The sequence below is a fragment of the Clinocottus analis genome, unplaced genomic scaffold (genome assembly GCF_023055335.1).
Source record: "Clinocottus analis isolate CAN_PGR_092001 unplaced genomic scaffold, fCliAna1.0.p SCAF_23, whole genome shotgun sequence".
Classification (NCBI taxonomy): Eukaryota; Metazoa; Chordata; class Actinopteri; order Perciformes; family Cottidae; genus Clinocottus; species Clinocottus analis.
In genome coordinates, this window is record NW_027175965.1 from 9,391,816 (window position 1) to 9,412,278 (window position 20,463).

At 43.0% G+C, this 20,463-nt stretch overlaps 1 protein-coding gene across 7 annotated transcripts in view; it reads right to left on the reverse strand.

Annotated features, from left to right (window-relative positions):
• camsap2a (calmodulin regulated spectrin-associated protein family, member 2a) overlaps positions 1-20,463 on the reverse strand; it is a 37,259-nt gene that overhangs the window by 13,901 nt on the left and 2,895 nt on the right. For 4 of the 7 annotated variants that reach the window (XM_068589548.1, XM_068589545.1, XM_068589547.1 and 1 more), the window contains exons 2-7: positions 17,669-17,928; positions 8,932-9,093; positions 7,375-7,458; positions 3,382-3,414; positions 1,918-2,059; positions 988-1,127 (exon numbers count right to left, since the gene is read on the reverse strand). In XM_068589548.1, coding sequence (XP_068445649.1) covers positions 988-1,127; positions 1,918-2,059; positions 3,382-3,414; positions 7,375-7,458; positions 8,932-9,093; positions 17,669-17,928 — 821 coding nt within the window. The remainder of the gene's footprint in view (positions 1-987; positions 1,128-1,917; positions 2,060-3,381; positions 3,415-7,374; positions 7,459-8,931; positions 9,094-17,668; positions 17,929-20,463) is intronic. The other 3 variants (XM_068589551.1, XM_068589550.1, XM_068589546.1) reach the window with 1 other exon arrangement.

Below are 20,463 nucleotides of genomic sequence, written 5' to 3' on the forward strand. Positions count from 1 at the left end.
AACTCAACTGAGGTGACTGATATGTTTAATAAAGTGTGTGTGAAGGTGGAAACTGCACACACAGTGGTGTAAACAGCTGGTTTTTTAAATGAATGTGCCTTGAAAGCGGATGTCGAGTCCGTTCAGACGGCCCGCTGACGTTTGTCCTGCGTTCAGTCAGAACTGCAGCTCTCTGTCAGAGGACATGCTGAGGCGCAGTCTAGTCATCCAGACACATCAGCTGTTTTTACCGAGATGGACACACACACACACACACACACACACACACACACACACAGCTCGGCTGGAAAGTGGCACCAAACCACCGGATGAATTGTGACTTTCTTGCGGTCAGAGTTGCTGTTTTGAGACACGTTGGGAATTCTTCTACATGAATAAAAAATCCGTCACGCTTTTGTTTCTCCAACTCCAGAGCGTGTTTCTCATGAAAACTACAACACTGAGTCCAGCGAGAAGACGGGCGAGAACAAGAATAAGAAACAACAACAGTGATCAAATAAAACAACATGAAACTCTATCTATCTATCCATCTATCCATCCATCCATCCATCCATCCATCCATCCATCCATCCATCCATCCATCCATCTATCCATCCATCCATCCATCCATCCATCTATCCTTTCATCCATCCATCCATCCATCCAAAGCCGTTTCAGAGTGAAGAATTGTTTTGACAGGAAAAAAACTTTGTGTGGGCACAAGCTTCATTAAAAAGATCATTGTGATCAATTCACAAGACCTCTTTCTAAAAAAAGCAACTACCGATTGAATATTTAAAAAAAAATCCAAAATGCATTTACAATAAAATATAAAAATAACTATTAATTACAGCCTGTAAGTCAGATCATTTTGTGAGTCACTCCAGGACTTACAGTAAGTTACTGAACAAACAGCAGTGGTCGATACAGACGTGAGTGACATCATTTCGAATGAAAACAGCTTGATCTGAACCGTGTGTGTCGCGTGCCGCCCGGTCGCAGCCGTACCTTCATGCTGGACGAGGCGTACAGCATGTCCTCCAGGCTGAAATGGCAGCAGCTGCTCAGGTGCTCTTTGCAGAAGTCCTGCACCAGCTGCAGGTTGTACAGACGATCCGCCAGCGTCATGTTCTCCTTCAGGCAGACATCTGGGGAGGCAGAGGGAGCCATCAGCTGTGTGTGTGTGTGTGTGTGTGTGTGACGGCAGCACGGCGGTTAAAGGGCTTCTGGTGAGAACACACACCTTAATGTACCCTTAAGATCAAAGACTGGAACTTTAAGTGAGATAATATTGATGTGTTAACACACAAAGGATTGTGATTGACCAATCATGACGTGTGAGTTATCTTTTGTCTCTGATGAATGTGTGTGTGCGTAGATGTGTATTGTATTTACTACGTGTGTGTGTGTGTGTGTGTGTGTGTGTGTGTGTGCTACTGTTAACACACTTCATTAGCAAAGTGATGTGATTATGTTGCATCTTTTCTTCATGGCTGATCTTTGATTGAATGAATCAACCATTCGGGGGCACAAATCAAATCCCCAGACATGTTTCATTTAATTTGAGTTCGAAAGTGCAGAAGCTATGGAAGCCCATGACCGCCACACAAAAAAATAAATTAGGACCATAAAAATAAATAAATTAGGACCAAAAAAAATAATAATAATAATTAGGAAAAAAAAATAAAAATATATTAGGACCAAAAAAATAAATAATAATAATTAGGAAAAAATAAAAAAATAAATTAGGACCAAAAAAAAACAAACAGAAACAGTACAAAAGAGCCAGGGAAAAAAAGAAGAGAGGAAATATTCTACATTCTCATTTGTATTTGTTTTGGTCTCTTAAAGTCCTGCAGATGACTTGACCGTGTGCTTCTGTTGCAGGACGTCCTGCACGGCCGCCTCCATCCGCCCACGCCGCCTGTAAGCGCTTACCCTCCAGCGGCAGCAGCTGGGCGCAGTAGAAGTGGATCAGCGCCGCCAGCGCCGAGCCGTCCGTGCTGTCCTTCAGCAGGTTGTCCACCGGGGGGATCCAGGGAACCGGCTGGGCCGACGCCGGCTCCTTCCTGTAGCGGGCCTGGTTACACAACACACACACCGATAAAACACACGGCATGGCGCAACATCAAGCCGTCCACAGCGATGGGATCTATGGAGCCAGACTTTTGTTTCTCTTGAAATAATTAATTACAGCTGTTTAATGAGTCGTGCAGCTTCACCATCATAACAGCTGTGCTTTTATTGTCTCTTTAAACACTCTACTTTCTGAAGCTTCATTAGATTTACTCTGAATGAAGGTAATTTACTTCTCGTGGCGCCTTTACAGCGAGAGCTGTACAGTGTTGAAGGCAATAAAACCCACTGAGGGAAACATCAGTTCTGCACAAAAACCACTGAAGCAATGAATGTCTGTTGGTTTTTAAGATGTGATCTTTGTTAGTCCTTATAGATATATATTTACTTTATCAATCCCCAAGGAGGAAATGTGTTGTAGTAGCGCCCAACACTTTACAGACATCAAAAGGATTAAACTAAATATAATAAAATAAATTATAGGAACAGGGGTGAAAGATATATACAAAAAATAAGAAATTATATATATATATATATACGCAATAGAATACAAATAACTGTAGAAATTAAATTAAATTCAATGTAAACAGAGTGTGCAAAATGTGCAAAATATGTAAAATATATACACAATAGAATAGGAGTAACTGTGCAATGTGTATTTATGGTATTAAAGTACATAATCTCCAGTACATGTTATGCATTTTCAACGCAATTTTAATATTGATTTACAAACTGCACTCTAAATAAAAATGTGTGAAAGTGGTCATATAGATGTGCTAGTTTTATTTGTGTTTACACAGTAACTTAAAGTGTTGCTGGATGTCATTCATATTCATGTTTTCTACTAAAACACACAACGTTTGAGGCGGAGAGAACACGTTACGAGAACTCAACTCAACAATTCAATGCCAAACGCTCCCAGACATCAACTCTGAAATTAAATCCTAATCCCTTCGGACTTCTTCAGCGAACATGTCGAGTCCTGACGAGGACTTTCACACGAGCAAACACAAGGAAGTGTGTGTGAGTCCATAACATGTGTGTGACACAGATTTCCATAGAAGAAGCCAATTAATAAAATCTAAACTGCTCTGTTGCTTTTGCTCTACAGCTTTATCCTAATAACAAATAAATTAATGTGCAATTTTTCCTGTGTAGTAAATCATATGGAAGATATAGAGGAAGACAGAGAAAAGCTGTGTGCAGCAACAATGCAGGTTGATGTGCACACGTGAGACACAATGATGTGAATCCAGTAGAGACGACACTATGGACACACAAATAAAGACAAAACAAAAAGAGCGGAGCACGGATCAGGTGACTTACGGGCACAAGCTTCATGTACCACTTGGTCGGAGACTGCAGCGGCAGCAAAAGAACAAGACAACAACAAAGAAATACCTGTTAGTGAGATTAGTTGGTAATGCGATTAGTAACACAAGAAAAGACACGACAGCAGTGAGATCAAAAGAGAAGCTGTGTGTTACTGTGAGAGCGGCCCACGACCCACAAAACCCTGAAATTGTGTTAAGTGTAATAAGGTATTAGGTTTAAAGTGTGTATTTTAGGCTTTTTGCTGCAGATCAAAGTCACGATTAATCTCAAATAAAATGACACTGCAACTGAAAGATGAACAGAAGCGACATTGCAAAAGCCAAATGAAACTAATGTGTGACGTGATGTTGGGTCATGAGGCCGGCATGTAATGTGTCGTGCATGTAGGACTTTGTCCATCAGTCGGTGTGTGTCCTTGTGCTGCTTTAAAGACACACTGGTTGTGTTGAAGCAGTGGTTCTCCTTAGAGTGAAGGAACACCTGTTTGACATCAACACAATCAGGAAATGCATCGTTGTGTTGCTAAAGAGGAGAGCTAAACATCTGGAACAGGTCAAACGAACAGAATAACAATCCCACCGCATGAAGGTAACAAAGCTGTCAGCTCTCCACTGAGAGGCCAACAGAGGCTTTGCTGGGTCAACAGGTAATTCCCACACTACCTAGAAGCATCAAAGAACCAAACGTGAGACTCAAAATGGCTGCCAAGCGCTCAGACTTCAAACGCCGAGGCGTAACTCGAGAGAGAAATACTGCCGCTTTGTTCTGAAATAACGAAGACAGCAAAACATCAGTTGGAGCTTTCTTGGATTTTCCTGATTTGATTTGCAGATCTCTGAATGTTAATGTAAGTCAATAGTCGACGTGTGATGTCATCAGAGGAGCATGTGATGTAATCTCACCAATTTGTTAGCTAATCAGTTTTATCTGTTTACCAGCGAACTCACTGCCTTTGAAACTGATGCCAGAGCACGAATGTGACTCTTGATGTGTTGCAGGAGAGAAACCATCTTAATGTTTACAGCTGCAAACAACACTTTAAAAAAAAGGGGTATTGTCATATCAGATTATTATTTAAACAAAAAAAGGGAACGCTCAAACAAAAACATACATTTTATCAGCTCAACAGATTCCTGAAACACTGATGACAGATGTCTCCTGTTTGTTTTGCTTGTGACGAATCTTCATGCACTTTTATTTATTATCCATGTAGCAATGAGTGATGCTTCTCCGGCCCAAATGTTTGTGTTTGAGTTGTGTATTTTGAATACACAAGTCAAAACCTTGCTGCCCCAGTTAACACAAGCAGATGACGGAGGAGATGAAGACGTCTGAAGAGACTTCATGACCTCAGACTGCGGGTTAAGCGAGGTCAAACTGAGTTTAAAATCTCTCAAAATGACCAATCAAACCCCTGTGGTGAGGTCAGGCCCACTCCTTCAACATGCACACACATGCATATTACACTCATGTGCATGTGCACACACATCCATCTGCACTTCAATCAACTCTCTCTCTCCTCGTCCAAGTTCATCCTCTGAAGCCAGACTTGTCCGGCTGAGCCGCAGCTCAGCTTTTGCAACTTAAAGGGATTAGTCCTTCCTCGTCCGTCGCCTGTACGGTGTCTGACCACCACCCTTCCTCCCTCCACCCAAACCCCCTCACCCCGTGCACAGTACAGTAGGTACAATATAAATCTTTACAGTGTCGTCGGCGGCTGTGTGACTGAGAAAGAGGCCGCCTGCGTGAGCGTGACTCACACTGCAGTCATCCTGCAAAGACAGAAGGGGGGAGGTCTTGATGGAGGGATGGAGGGAGGATAGATGGAGACGTTAGCACAAAATCCTCCATAGAATGGTAGTTACTTTGTTTTTTTGTTCTTCTGCGTGTCTTTTTTTGCAATGTAAAGTTCTGACAAATTACCTCACCTCGGGTGAATCAATGTTATTGTTATTGTACGGTTTGCATTTAGGGCGGTTATGCTGCGGCTTTGCTTCGCCACAAAATGGAAAATAATGAACAGTGATGGCAACAGAAGACGTTGTTGGTCTGACTGCAAAGGCAGAGGGAGTCGCACAACAATCTGGTGGTTTAACGACCACCAAGTCGATATTATTCTGATCTATATTTGTATTATAAACATAATCAAACAAAAAAAACACGAGGATGGAGGAAAAGTTATGATTACATTCATATATTCAAGACGCTGACTGTGCCCGCCGCCGCCTGCCAACGCAGCAGCAGTTGTGACGCAACGTCTCGTCTGAGGCTGCAAAATTGTTAAGTTAGACCCAAATTAAAATTAAATAAATTGTTCTGTAATCAACATGCAGAGAAGTTTTATAATGAGCCAATATAATTCATTATTTCAGCCTCCAGGTAACGATGCTGCAACAAACAATACTGTTCCTGCCGACAGTTAGAGAGTACTTCTGCTTGTAATCCAGACGTTAAGCAGACAGTCAACAGCTGCAGCCTCACGATGCTAACATGCACACACAGACACACACACACACACACACACACACACACACACACACACACACACACACACACACACACACACACATACACACACCAATTAGCACCAGCGAGCCGTCCTGACGTTGTGTTGCAGTTATTGAGCGGACGACTCTCGGGCCAAACAAACAGATGTGTTAACATTCACATCGTGGCCGTCAGTCACCGCCAACAAGACTCTGCTGTCACTTTTTTCACGTGAAGTTTTGGAAAGCATGTTCTGCATGTTCTTGTTCAACGAGCATGAAAAAAAATGTAAAGATGAAATGATCGGTCGCTTATTTTTTATGCAACTTCGCCAATCAAAAAGTGTGTGAGTTGATGCAGGATAGCTGAGGCACGCACGGCCGCGTCTGCACACTGACTGGTCAGATCAGCATCAAACTTAGTGGAAGTCTGCACAGCCCTGGGACACACACACACACACACACACACACACACACACACACACACAGCATTGCTCAATTCCATCTCTCTGCAGGCTGAAACACAAGAGACCGAGTTTCAATATTTCCCCGGAAGTAGACTTTCTAACTCACTCGACATTTCTACAGAGCAGCATCGCTGACGCTGTCGCCTGACATAAACGACGAGCGAGGAAGCTAGGAAAGGAGGCATGACCCAGGGGTGAGGAAAGGTCTGAGAAAAAGGAGTCTAGCGTGAGGGAGTGGGTTAGAGATCAAGGGCAGTGAGTAATTTAATTCTAGACACGATTGAATTGCTGCTGCTGATTGTGAGCTGAACATAATAAATGACGTGGAGGTGAGAGGCAGAAGAAGCATGAAGGATGAAGGATGACATCACTCCTCCCTCCTCTCTGGTCATCACTCTGCTGTGTCAGGGTGACACAGCCATGCCAACCCGGACCACACCATAATACCAAATGTAGCGCGGACACAAACACATGGAACCAACTGAGATGTATTTAAGTGAAAGGCTTCACTGTGGACGCATGATTCAGTGGATCAGTGAAGGATTTATTGGAAATGTGGTGTAAACTAGAGAATGCAAACACAGATTACTCCAGTTACTCAAATATAACACACACACACACACACACACACACACACACACACACACACACACACTATACATCACTGCTGACACTATAATTGGTTGGACAACAGATTCAGGCTGCAGGACTCTGAACATCGCTGAGCTGAACTGGGACTGACTGCCGGCCTCACGAGAGCAGAGCTGATCTGCTGCTGACGCGAGGGAGATTTCCTTCGATGTTAGCTGAGTGTTTAGGGCTTAAGATCTTCTCGAGGAAACTGGTCTGAGGTCTGGGACAATTATCTGTCAGTCAGAAGGAGAATGTTGAGCTAAATCCATTAAGTGGAGTCAATGAACTCACTGAAGTTTATTTGAGAGCGTCCCTCAAACTGGTGACATCTGTATTAGTGGTCCAGCAGCTCGTGAAGCGGTAAAGCTGGGATTGAAAGGAAAAGAACAAACACCCACCCGAGGACTCCCAGCAGGCTCGGCGCTCTGCGTCTCCCTGTTCCTCTGCTCCTGAGCCACGATGTCCTTCAGATACTCGTTCACCTGGAAGACAGAAGACATGCGAGTCAGCTACTAATAACTATGACAACAACAAAGTATGAGAAAAAAAGTATGAGAAAAAAAGTATGACCAAAAAAAAGTATGACAAAAAAAGGATGAGAAAAAAAGTATGAGAAAAAAAAGTATGACAAAAAAAAGTATAACCAAAAAAAAGTATGAGAAAAAAAGTATGACAAAAAAAAGTATGACAAAAAAAAAGTGACAAAAAAAAGTATGACAAAAAAAAAGTATGACAAAAAAAAGTATAACCAAAAAAAAGTATAACCAAAAAAAAGTATGAGAAAAAAAGTATGACAAAAAAAAGTATGACAAAAAAAAAGTGACAAAAAAAAGTATGACAAAAAAAAAGTATGACAAAAAAAAGTATAACCAAAAAAAAGTATGACAAAAAAAAAGTATGACAAAAAAAAGTATGACAAAAAAAAAGTATGACAAAAAAAGTGACAAAAAAAAGTATGACCAAAAAAAAGTATGACAAAAAAAAGTATGACAAAAAAAGTGACAAAAAAAAGTATGACCAAAAAAAAAATTCGACAAAAAAAATATGACCAAAAAAAAGTATGACAAAAAAAAAGTATGACAAAAAAAAGTATGACAAAAAAAAAGTGACAAAAAAAAGTATGACAAAAAAAAAGTATGACAAAAAAAAGTATAACCAAAAAAAAGTATAACCAAAAAAAAGTATGAGAAAAAAAGTATGACAAAAAAAAGTATGACAAAAAAAAAGTGACAAAAAAAAGTATGACAAAAAAAAAGTATGACAAAAAAAAGTATAACCAAAAAAAAGTATGACAAAAAAAAAGTATGACAAAAAAAAGTATGACAAAAAAAAAGTATGACAAAAAAAGTGACAAAAAAAAGTATGACCAAAAAAAAGTATGACAAAAAAAAGTATGACAAAAAAAGTGACAAAAAAAAGTATGACCAAAAAAAAAATTCGACAAAAAAAATATGACCAAAAAAAAGTATGACAAAAAAATTTCACCAGTAAATCTGGTGAATTTTGGACCTTTGGAACACAAAGGGACTCCAACAGGGAGCCATATGTCCAACCAGTAGGAGTCTACGACCACGCCTGCTAGCTATTGTGAGTGTGTGTGTGTGTGTGTGTGTGTGTGTGTGTGTGTGTGTGTGTGTGTGAGAAGCTCAGACTTGGCAGCCGCCCAGTGTTCCTACTAGAAGAATGTAAACAGACTGTAGAAGTGTATGGAGGAGGCAGAGCCGTCTGCACATGCAGGCCATGTCCCCACCGCTGACTTCATGACGCAGAGTATCTGAGCGCGTACGCTTAAAGGGTCCAAAACTATTGAACCACCGAGTTGGAGTCACTGAAACCGAGTGCAACCAGCTGACAGTTCTGTCTGCTACTCTGCGTGTTTTTAAAGGGTATTCAGCCCCATTTTGTGCAGAAATACTAAACGAGCTGTCACTTTAAAGAGAGAGTCCATGTCCCACCTTGTTGATCCAGGTGTTCACAGCATCCTCTGTGTCGTAAGGTGTTTCCACCTCGGGGTCGCGAGGCGAATACTGACGAATGCAGGCCATCACCTTCTCCACGCTCACCGTCTCCACCGTGTACGCCATCATCAGAGTGTCGATCATTGCCAGGTGAGCGCTCTGGAAGGGGAAAGAAGTGCAGAGAAAGATTTAGAGGCTGAAAACCAGTCAGCTTGGAGGAAGCTGGGGATTCAAGCCGATTCCCGCTGGTGTTTGTTTACTGCAGATATTTTTAGCCGACGCTCTCACCACATTGAAAAGGTCAAACCTCACTGACCCCAAGTCGGTGAACAGTCAAGTTATGCTAATAATTAATGCTAATTATGCTAATGATAAGGGCTAACTGATTCCCTCTCAAAGAAGATATGCCTTTTTTTTTGCAGCTGCCAACGTCTGTGTGATGACAGCTGGAAAAAAAACAAAAGATTTTCTTCCCCCCAAATATATAGCATGATATATTTATTGGATGTCAAGTGTGCAACATAAGGTGCATTTTAGCTCTGATATTAATTTGCAGCGTGACTGTGGCTTAATGCTTAATTTCCTCAACCTCTGATCTTTTAACCAAGCGGCGAACCAATCCCCTTTAATAATATACTGCCAAGATGTTTCCTATTGCCCTTCATTTAGCCTGTGCAAACATTGTACTGCATTATGCCAGAGGAAAATGATCCAATGCACACACATGAGCATCATGTTATGTGTAAACAAATCTACGACAAATGATCAACTCCAGGCGAGACCGATCTTAAAAAGGCAGCGGGACCAGCGGCAGGCCTCCAGGGCCTCGTCCGCCTCCGGTTTCCTCCCTTCTGCTGAGCAATTTGAGGGTATTGATTTGGATCTGCTGTGATGAAATGACAACAAGGTGAACTAATCTTGTGAACTGGACCGCAGCCTCTCTTCATATTGACTGGTACCCGGCCATAGCCGTGTGTTTCTGACCACATCTTGAAGCAGTGCAGCCTCTGTCTCCGACTGGTGGCCCCGCTGGAGCGTCCGGGGACTACATGCCTCGTGTGCGGGTACAGGTATGGCTAAAAGAGGAGGAAATGTTACTAAAATCTAAAAATATAAGACTGCTTTTAGTCTCTGCTTCCCCGCCTTTATCACACGCCGACTATGATGTCATGTGATGCACACAATCACTTCTGCTTCCTCATCTAAGCTGATTAGGTCCATAAATCTCGTTTTGATTTCTCATGAGGTACGAAGACGCTCCTTCACGGTCAATATCCTATTTTGATTTTTATTGCTATTTGCTACGTTAATGTACCTCTGGATTTCCACCCGGGGAGATAAGCAGAGCCTGTTCATCTTTTCTACGGCTTCCTGGAGAAAAGAGGGATGAAAATCCACCGTAGAAACCTGATTTATCGTCGCACAAAAGAAATGTGCAACAAAACTAACCACAGAGACCTACAAAAAGACACTGTGTGATGTATTTCACCTCAGTGCGGTGTGCGTATTGTACATCAACACAAACCTCCATTGTTAGAGCTCTGAGCTGCTCGTCGTGGCCTGAACCAGGTAGCGGACGACGCTTTAAACTCCACCATGACAGTAAAGGCTCTCTGGGAAATTATCACAATGACTTTACCACTACAACATGATGTACATGAAGGTAATGACAGCAGTTATGTCTTTACCAGAACTCCCAGTAAAAGCTTTAAAGGGCTCCAGTGGGTCACAGATCAGTCTGTGCTTGTTTTTACTGTAACACAAGACCTCATCGGCGATTTATGATAATCCCAAAGTTTTCATATAAACTTCCATCCAGAAACAGTCGGTGCAGAAAACAACCCGAAGCGAGGCGAACCTAAATCATCCCACTGCAGTCTGAGAGGAAAAGCAGTCTGCTTTTAGCAGCTCTCCCGTCCAGGCCCACAGGCTCAGCCGGGGCATGCGTCCATAAATTGAACTGTCGAGCTTCAGGTAATTTTGCGCCAACTCAGCTGGACATGGAAAAGCTCTCAGCTGTACCTCTCGCTCCGGTCTCTCTGGAAGGTCACCGCAAGCACTGAAAGCAAAGTTAAATGGAAAAAACAGAGCTGCGTTTTCATTTATTAATAGATATATATCCTTTGCTTTAGTAAAAAAGAAAGGTATGATCGTGTCTAGAGCTAATCTAGTTGGATACTGTGCAGAATACTGCGCTGCTCTATGGAAAACTTAAATTAAGAATAATCAATGATACTTTCTAAATGTTACCTTTGTTTTTACAGGATAGTCCGCAGAGATTGAGGTAACTATCTCAAGAGAATGGAAGTTAAAATAGCCGGACGGTTTACTGATAGTAGAAACATCTCAGCAAGACTTTTATTTCATGCACTTGTTTACATGTTTACTAAAACACACAACGTTGCAACGAGGTGATGCTCGCCTCAGCCAGCTACAGACAAAAACTACTGAATTTAAATCTCTGGAAATTACACCGAAATTGAGGTGAGACAGAACAACGCTAGAGATTAAAGTCAAACAGAATGGTAACTACATCAGGGCCGTGAGTCAGTCAAGTTGTTTGAATGACGTAAAAACACAGCGCCCGTGTGGTCTGGCAGGATTTGTGGGAGTGGATCTTTTAAAGCAGAAAACCTTCCCCCCCTCCATGGGCTCCGAACCCAAACGTAGCAATTATATGGGAACCTCAAAGCTAACCATAGCACCGTCTCTGGGGACACGACCACGCTGACCCGGCCTGGAGAGACTCCTGAACCCGAAACCCTCCATCGAGTCTGAAAAGACCCCGCGGGATGGAGCCGCTTCATGTGTCGTGATACCAGAGTGTTCGATTTCATTTGAACGGAAACAAACGGTGCAGCTCTGACTCACCGCTGTGAGGTATCCTGTCGGGTGGGACCACTGGTGCACTTTTATCCAGAATCCTTTGGCTCGCTCCCAAACTACCTGTGTGTGTTTTCATCACGCAGAGAAGTGTCGGACAACACTCTCTGCTCTCAGGATGTTTTTATGCTCACTGTCCCGGATGCCAGAACGGAAATGGGAGAAAGGGCCTTCGTGTCCTCTGCCGCCTCAACGTGGAAGATGCTGCAGAATGTTTTAAAGCTTAAAGACGTGAAACCACTGAACGCTTTTAGATCCAGAAGGAAAGAAACAGAGGCAGGTTCTCTGAAATGTAAATGTTTCCCTCAATTCACTGTTTTAACTTGTCGTGTTGTGTGTTTTCTGTCTGTAACGATGTGTTTTTTATGCTTTTAATCTCAATGGGACTCTCCTGGTTAAATAAAGGTTTAAATAAAAATAAACGTGATCTGCATTCATTCTAGTGCTCAGACTGAATCCCTGTGAGAAAGTGGATTGGACCACAGTAGGACATTCGCTTTGAGCTAAATCTGGTATTTTTTCTAAAAGTTATGGATTCTCATACGCGGCCTTTGTCCAAAAATCCTGCATTTCTCTTCACGTCTCCGTTTCTATGAGATTTCTCTGAAACGGTCTTCAACAAAGCAGAACAGCGCTGCAGATTATCTGCAGAGCTCAGGCTCCTGCTCGTCTTCTGTCTGCACACCGAAAGGTTTATTTATATATAGATTCATGTGGAGAGACAGAGTTAACTGCACACTCTAATCAGGTTTGTGTGAAGGTTTATATGGAACAATCAAGGCTAATGCCGTCGTTTGATGGACGTCAGTTCATGTCCATTTCTAATGAATCATTTCCATGTTATGTTGTTATTGTAATAAAACACACTACAATAGCAGAACCACGCAGAACGCTTGTTTAATTTAATCTTATGCCGCTCCGCGCGGCGCTAAACCTGCAGCAACATGAATTCACTCCGGATTAAGTACAAATATAGCTTAACCAACATGTGTAATGTCAGTAATAAGGAGAGCCAGGTGGATATTTTAAGATATGAAGAGTGAGAATGATTTGATATAAAATCCCCCGCTCTACAGACTAAAGAGAAAATGACACAGGTCTTTTTTCTATTAGCGTAATGCGCTTACGATGCGTTTAACCAGATCAGAATATAAAGCATTCAATGAGAACGCGGGTTGAAATCTTATGTATGTACGTATGAAAATAATAATAACGAATACCTGTGAGGAAATGTGTGTGTGTGTCACCTGTGTGTCCATCTCAACACTGAACTGAGAACGTGTTGGTGTTGTAATAGTCATCATATTTTTATTCCATCTGTAGATTTAATATTCTTCTTACCGTTTAATTATTTTTATTACTATTCTACTGTTTATTTATGTTACTTGATCTTTATATTTATTTACTGTGAGCAGAGCTGCTGTAATCCTCTAATTTCCCCACTGAGGGACTAATAAAGGATTATCTTATCTTATCTTAGATATTCTTTCTTAACATGTCGCAATTGCAAAAAAAAAAAAAATGTCTCAGTGATTTTTTTTCAGTGATTTTTCGTTTTTTTTTGTGATTTTTCTTTGCAGATAAGATATTTTTAATTTCAAAACCAAAAACAAACAAAACATTATCAGCCTGCAGAGCAGTCCACCTGGAGCCAGAGCAGGAAAAGATGCTCTGGACATCAGGACGTCACGCGATGCGCTCGCTGCCCATCCGTCCATCACGTGCTGCCGCCGGCAGCGAGCGCATCGCGCTGGCTGTGACTCTGTGGAGGCAGAGAGGCAAAGAGACTCTGACGGGCTTCCCCTCCACCGCGCCGCTGCACCGCGCCGCTGCACCGCGCCGCTGCACCGCGCCGCTGCACCGCGCCGCTGCACCGCGCCGCTGCACCAGGCGGCTGCAGCGCCTTTTGTTCACAAGATCAAGTGAAGAGGAAGAGAATAAGGACAGAGGGAGCCAGTCTGATGATGAAAAGTATTTTTTTCTGGCACTCTGGTTAGCGGTCTGTACTTCCCTGTGTGTGTGTGTGTGTGTGTGTGTGTGTGTGTGTGTGTGTGTGTGTGTGTCTCAGAAATGCCATCTGCCTGCTCCTACGACTCCAGCGTCTCAGTGTTCTCACAGTACACAGACTGTTCATACGACATATGCAAGCACAAGCACCCCCGCTCGCGCACCCACCTACACACACACACACACACACACACACACACACACACACACACACACACACCCTGCCTACTAGAGTGTAACCATGGAAACGGAGCGCCTGCCCAATAGGGGTCGTGATGAAGGAAGCGAAGGAGAGGAAACCAGCGGGAGGAAGCGTGTTCACCTCCATTCATCCAAATGAAGACAGGAATCGACTAATCAATCTGTACGAGACAACTGACTTCCTCTTTATCAATACAGATTGTCAGCTATCGATCCAATAACCTCTGCATATTAAAATCCATATGTAGGGGTTGTTACCTTTTTTACATATCCAAAATATCATAAATGTCTGATGAATATAGATTGATGTTTATATTTACTGTAGCACAATGAATTACTAATATTATTTATTGTCGTTATAGTTATTATCATAATAACTGCTTCATACAATATCACATTATCTTACCAAGAATATGACAGATCTTAAGGTGTAATTTACTTAATGTCTTTGACATTTACGTCTGTTGCATTACATGACATCATAATACAGACATGTGATATTGAGAAGTCACAACATCCTTCAGCAGTAATAATAATAATAATAATAATAATAATAATAACCAACACAAGAGGGGTTTGTGGTGTTGACGTCATTGTTACCGGAGCTGCCGCGCTGTTTGTGTACACATGTTCAGTTGTGTTGCACAGCTGAAGTGAAGGTCATATATACGTGTTCGTGGTCATGTGACTGCGGTTAACCCGGCGGTCACATTCCTCTTCTGGCATGGAGTTTAAATAACTTGTTCAAACATATTTCTGAAGCATTTATTGTCAAACTACAGAATAAATCACTGAAGGTACAGTATAGAGGTATTAGATGTGCCACTACGGTTGGATTTAAAGAGTTCTCTGACATCTATCTGTCTGTTATATCTTACACTGACTGTATGTACCATGAACCATGAAACCATACAAGGAGCGATGTCTCTGACTGCCGTGATGCAGCTGACAATAAAAACCCTGGGCAGCAACATGACCTATTTAAAACAGGTTTTATTAAATATTTAAGATGACTTTCAGGGTTCGGCAGCTTGGAAGAACATCAATCTTCACTGAGACGAGGTCAAGGAAGTAGAGACACATCACAGTTACTTCCTGTGAGAATCGACCAGGAAACGCTTCAGCATGGTCAGGCAGGTTGGGTCACATTTTTAACCTGTGATCAATTTATTAAGTAGATGATGGACTAAAGTCAACAATAGCTGTACGGATTATATTATTGGTATTTGTTTTGTGGAATAGGGATTATGTTAAATATGTTATTTCTTTACTCCAAGCAAATCAATATAAATGCTGCTGCTATCCGAAGAAAAGTCTGGATTTACCTACTTATGAGTGGAAGTATAAGGGAACATTTCTCCTGAAATACAAAACAAAAGTCATTTCAACCCAGTGAAGAATAAAAAAACCTGTGTTCCCTTCCTCATTATTGCTGCAGAGGGGCCTTTGAGCAAGGCAATTACCCATCAGTGCTCCAGTGGGTCAGCTCTGCACCCAGCAGCTCGTGTGAATGTGGAGCAGTTGCACAAGTCTCTTTATGATTTTTTAAAAAGGGACCACTGCACCACTGTACACTATGAGATATGAGGTCATGACCTGCACACATCCAAGATGCACTAAACCACACATTCACACACACTCACACACAAAGATCCCTTAGCTTTTTTACATCTTGATATCATTCTCGTCCCACTTAAAGTCTCCTTAGCATGAGGCTCACACTTTAAAACATGCAGTTAATCAAACCAAGATATGGCCATAAATTCAGTATAGTATAGTTTATCCACCTGTCCATCTGCACGGAAACAGTCACGCATTTTATTTCCACCGTATAATTGTTGCTCATGTTTCGCTGAGTCTCTCAAGAGTTTCCATCCAATCACGACAAACGAAGCTGAACTCACAGCACGGACGCTTTGAAAAGAACAACACTGTGAACTAGTACTATCAGACTTAGTAATTATAGCCTTTCGATAGTGAATTTGAGCTATTACAACGCCTGCAGCGGTGTGTCGTGTGGGCTCTAATGCGTAATACTAGAATAATATTTCATCCTGAGCCCACCTCCACACCTCTCCCTCGTCCTCTGCGAGCGTCGCAGGTGGAGGAGAGCGTCAGCGATGCAGAATGTGTGGAGGCGACGGAGTGGGCGGCCGCTGCTGCGATCATCTTCACATGTTGGGACTCCGTCACGTGGCTTCATGCAGAAACACGAGTGGGCAGAATAGTCACTGAGGACGGGAAGAATGAGACTGAAATGCAAAGTCAGTTGGTAACCTGGTGGAAACGTCAGTGACGGTTCTCAGTGATGACACAAGACACCGTCAGCATGTAACTCCGCTGCCGGCTGACCTGTTAAAGTTCCCCTGAAGTTGATTATTCTGTAAATGCTTATGCGTAGTGCTGAGTTTGATAAATGCTCGGTGTAAAATGCCATGAAGCAGAATTGAATGGCTGTGCTTTGATCCAGAGCTGCAGCTGCTCTGTCTCTTGCTCTTTCTGCTTCAGTCTGCTTCAGGAGTAAAAACAGTGATGCTTTCCTTCTAGGACGGCCTGTCAAGCCCCCGATCGAGCGTCACTAACAAATCCAGAAGGAATATTTTCTCCTGCCCTTTAACCTTTTGGAAACCCTGCGCGAAAATCCTCCCGCTCCAATTTGAAGTCCCAGCATGCCCCATTCAGACGATCTTCTGGCATAAAATACGATTTTTTTTTCCATTTTTGAACCGAACGACACAGTTTTCTGACTGAAACTGATTCATTTCCACAGTCACACAACCTGCTCAGTCCAGCAGACACACACAAACACACACTGTCTGGCAAACCGTTCAGTCATGAACTGTGGCGGGTTAGCATCAAGCGCAAAGCCCTTATTCAGCTCTAAATAAACTGAGAAAATAAGAAATAAACAGGACTGAACAGTAATACACAAGAATCCCTCAGGGTTCAAGCTGTGGGTGTCGTTGTGTTAAGAAGCCAGAAAGCACGGACACACACATGCACGGACACACACATGTGAGATGAGCTTATACTGAATGACTTGTTGTCTTCCCAAAACAATGAGCTCGAAATGTAAACCCCAACAAAACTTAAATACCTCTTGAATTTGCATAGAAGGGGAATTAAAGCTAGCACGACTCTACAAACAGACTGCAGGCAAACTGTGTGCTAATCGTGTCTCAATTGCAATTCACTGGAGCAGTAAAGCCTCCTATTGAGACTTTGCCCCCAAATAATGAGAATCCCTCAGTCTCACCCAGCAGGACGCCTGCAAAGTCATCTCTGACGCAACGAGAGAGACGCTATGAAGACAGCGAGAGATGAGAGACACAGTTCAGCAGCACCGTGTGGAAGTAGAAGTGCACAAATTAAAGCGAGCGGCGGGAAAACTGTCCTGTCGTTGGACCTGGTCGAAGTCGAGAAAGACCACTTTGCTGCGTAACGTAAGGTGGAATGTCTGGAATGAGGAAAGATGCATGAAAGATGCCTCAGGGACTGACAAACAGGAAGCCGCTCACACTGTGAGGGAATTCTCTCAAGGCCGGAAGAGTTGAGTGTTTTTGCGTAAAAGCCAACACAATTACGATTGTATACACAGCGTTCCACAATCTTCAAAAAAAAGGGGTTTCCAGAGGGGTCTTACCATTTGCAGGGGCCTCTTTCGAAGGTCCCTCTCGGTGACTAGCCTCTCCTGGTCGGTGACGTATAGTCCTCGCTCCGCCAGCGCCTGAATGACGGCGTCGTGGCCCAGCAGCGGCTTCGGGGCGTCGCTCATCAGGACGAGGCCGCCGGCCCGGCAGTAGAGGTCGGCGGACAGCAGGAGGCTGGTCACGGGCGGCTTCAGGTGCTCCTGCTCATACTGGTCTGTGTAGAAGGGGTCCTTCAAGTCCGCCGGGACGCTTTCTGTGAGACGGAGGGGAGAAAGTGGTGAGAGGTTGTCCCTGGTAGCTGAAGTGAGAAGAACACTTAAAGGTTTGTGCAACCAAGACTATCACAGTTTTGATTTCCCTCCACCAACATATTTATCACACCTTTCACTTCTTTCAGTGAGTGATTCAGGATGTTAAAGTGTTTGAATGAGCCACTCAGAAGCTCTTTTGTCCCGGCAGCAGTTTTTAGATTTAAATTCATCATCGTTCTATGTCAGTTATGTGCGTTGTTGTCTTGTTTCATACGGTATTTTCTGCTGTTTGTTGTTGTAATGTGTTTTTTTTGTTGTCGTCTGTATGGGTCTGTTGTCTATGCTGACAAATGAGTTTCCTCGACTGGGGATTCATAAAGTTTTCCTTCCTTCCTTCCTTCTTTCCTTCCTTCCTTCCTTCCTTCCTTCCTTCCTTCCTTCCATCCATCCATCCCACATTAATTTGAACTCTGTTGCGACACTGTGGATTAAAACAGTAAAGAATCTGGTCAACATGAGCTGAAGTACGGCGGTTGAAGCTTCGTCCCAAAGCTGCATCAGAGTTTGTCTGCTTCATATTTTTCCGTCGGCGTGCTTTGACGGTGTTTTGACGTCGATGTGTGTGGAGAGACCTCAGCGTCGCTATAGCAACTGCAGCAGGAGTGGAGCCCGATCGATTCATCTCGTCTGAATCTCTGCAGCTTCCAGCTCTCAGGGAACACCCGTCTCATCAAAGAGAGAGCGTGCATGTGTGTGTGTGCATGTGTGTGTGTGTGCATGCAAGGGGAGAGTCCACACACAATGAAAAACATTGCTTTTTTTATTGCTTTTGTCTCGCACCTTTCTTTACAGCGCTCGCTGAGCTGGGAAGCATTTTTTTAATAAACCACAGCTTGAAGAGAAAAGATATTGTCTTTTGTACAGAAAACATGCAGATGCAGATTGAACTAACTAACAATAATTATGATGAATTGGTTTCAAATGAGTGCTGCTGTGTGAAAACACACAAAAACACATCTGCACACACTCCAGACGCACAGCTCGTCATCCTCACTGTGTCAGCGGCGGGAGAATACATGTCAATTCTGATGAGAGTCCTCGTGTGTGTGTGCAGAGAGAAATGTGGCATTCACCAACAACGCTGCCCATCCTCCAACACACACACACACACACACACACACACACAACAGTCCATGAATCACCTGCAGAGACCATTAACAACCAGGTCATCTACAGATGGTCTCTGTGTTGTCATGGAACAGAAACACACCGGGTTATGTCCTTTTCCTTTAGGTATTTTATGCATGTTATTGATCCCAACAAAGACATGAATCTTTTCTCCAGCTCGCCCCCTTCATGCTCCACGGGGAGTTCAGAGGTCAAGCTGAGCTACCGGGTAACCGCTGCAGCGGGCAATTTACAAGCGGCATTTTATTTCATGTTATTTTCCAACATGCAGCCCAAACTGTGTCTTTCACAACGTGTTGCTCCGTGGTTCAATGTTTCCCGTTGTGTGGCGCGGTTTACTGAGCTTAAAAATCACATTTAATAACAACTGAAAGTGAATAACTTCATCAGCAGCAGTGTTCACATCGATCCACGGCCACTTCACCAGATTCATATTTCATCAAACACCTCAGAAAAGTGTACTCCAGTATTTCATTATACTTGGAGTAATTTAGCTTTTTACTTATGCATTTTAATGCATCCGCTGAGTGCTTGTTACGGGAATGTGGAGAGAATCAAACTCACTCACTTTAGCCTCAAACCCTGTACCCATCACTCTGGTCGCAGTGGATCTAATCTGATCTCTGCGTATGAACCGTAGTCGTCTCGTCTCGCACATTAAACTCGGGCATCAATTTGCGCTTCATAGTATTTTCAAATCGGCTCCATCTTGCTCCATCCACTGGATTGCGTGTTCTTGATGCCTGCATTGGTGTAAGCAGGCAGATGCATGTGAAGTATTGGGAGCAGCGTAGGCCGGGATCTGTAGACGAGCTTTCTCTCTCTCTCCCCTGCACTCGCCCTCACCCTCTCTCTGGAGAGCTGTATTTTTGGAATCAGCCCATTTCATTCAGCCCCGGTTGAAAATACACAGAGGATCTGCAAGGAATCACATGTTTGCTGGGCTCTTACGCCACAGCGCCGGGGAAAGAGTGCTGCACGGCTGCAGCAGCAGGACATCTTTATCTGTGCTGTCCAGACACACAAAGATGTATTAGTGACTTCAGAGCTGATGGGTTTGAGCCCATATGAGAATTCACCAGGTTCCACTTTAGGTAAAGAACAGGAAAGAATAATCTAATTGAATGTCTTGGGTTCATGTTAAATCTTTTTAAAGATTCATTGTCATAAATTGATGTCACCCTGCTGTTTATTTCCCTTTTCCCTGAATTAAGTTATTTAGGGGTTCCACTTAAACATAATATTTAACCTGCGATAGGAAACCCCTTTGTTTGAGTCAGCGTGCGAATACAATTGTGTTTTTTCCACCATCAATTGACAGATGGAGTTGTTCACCACGGGGGCCAAGC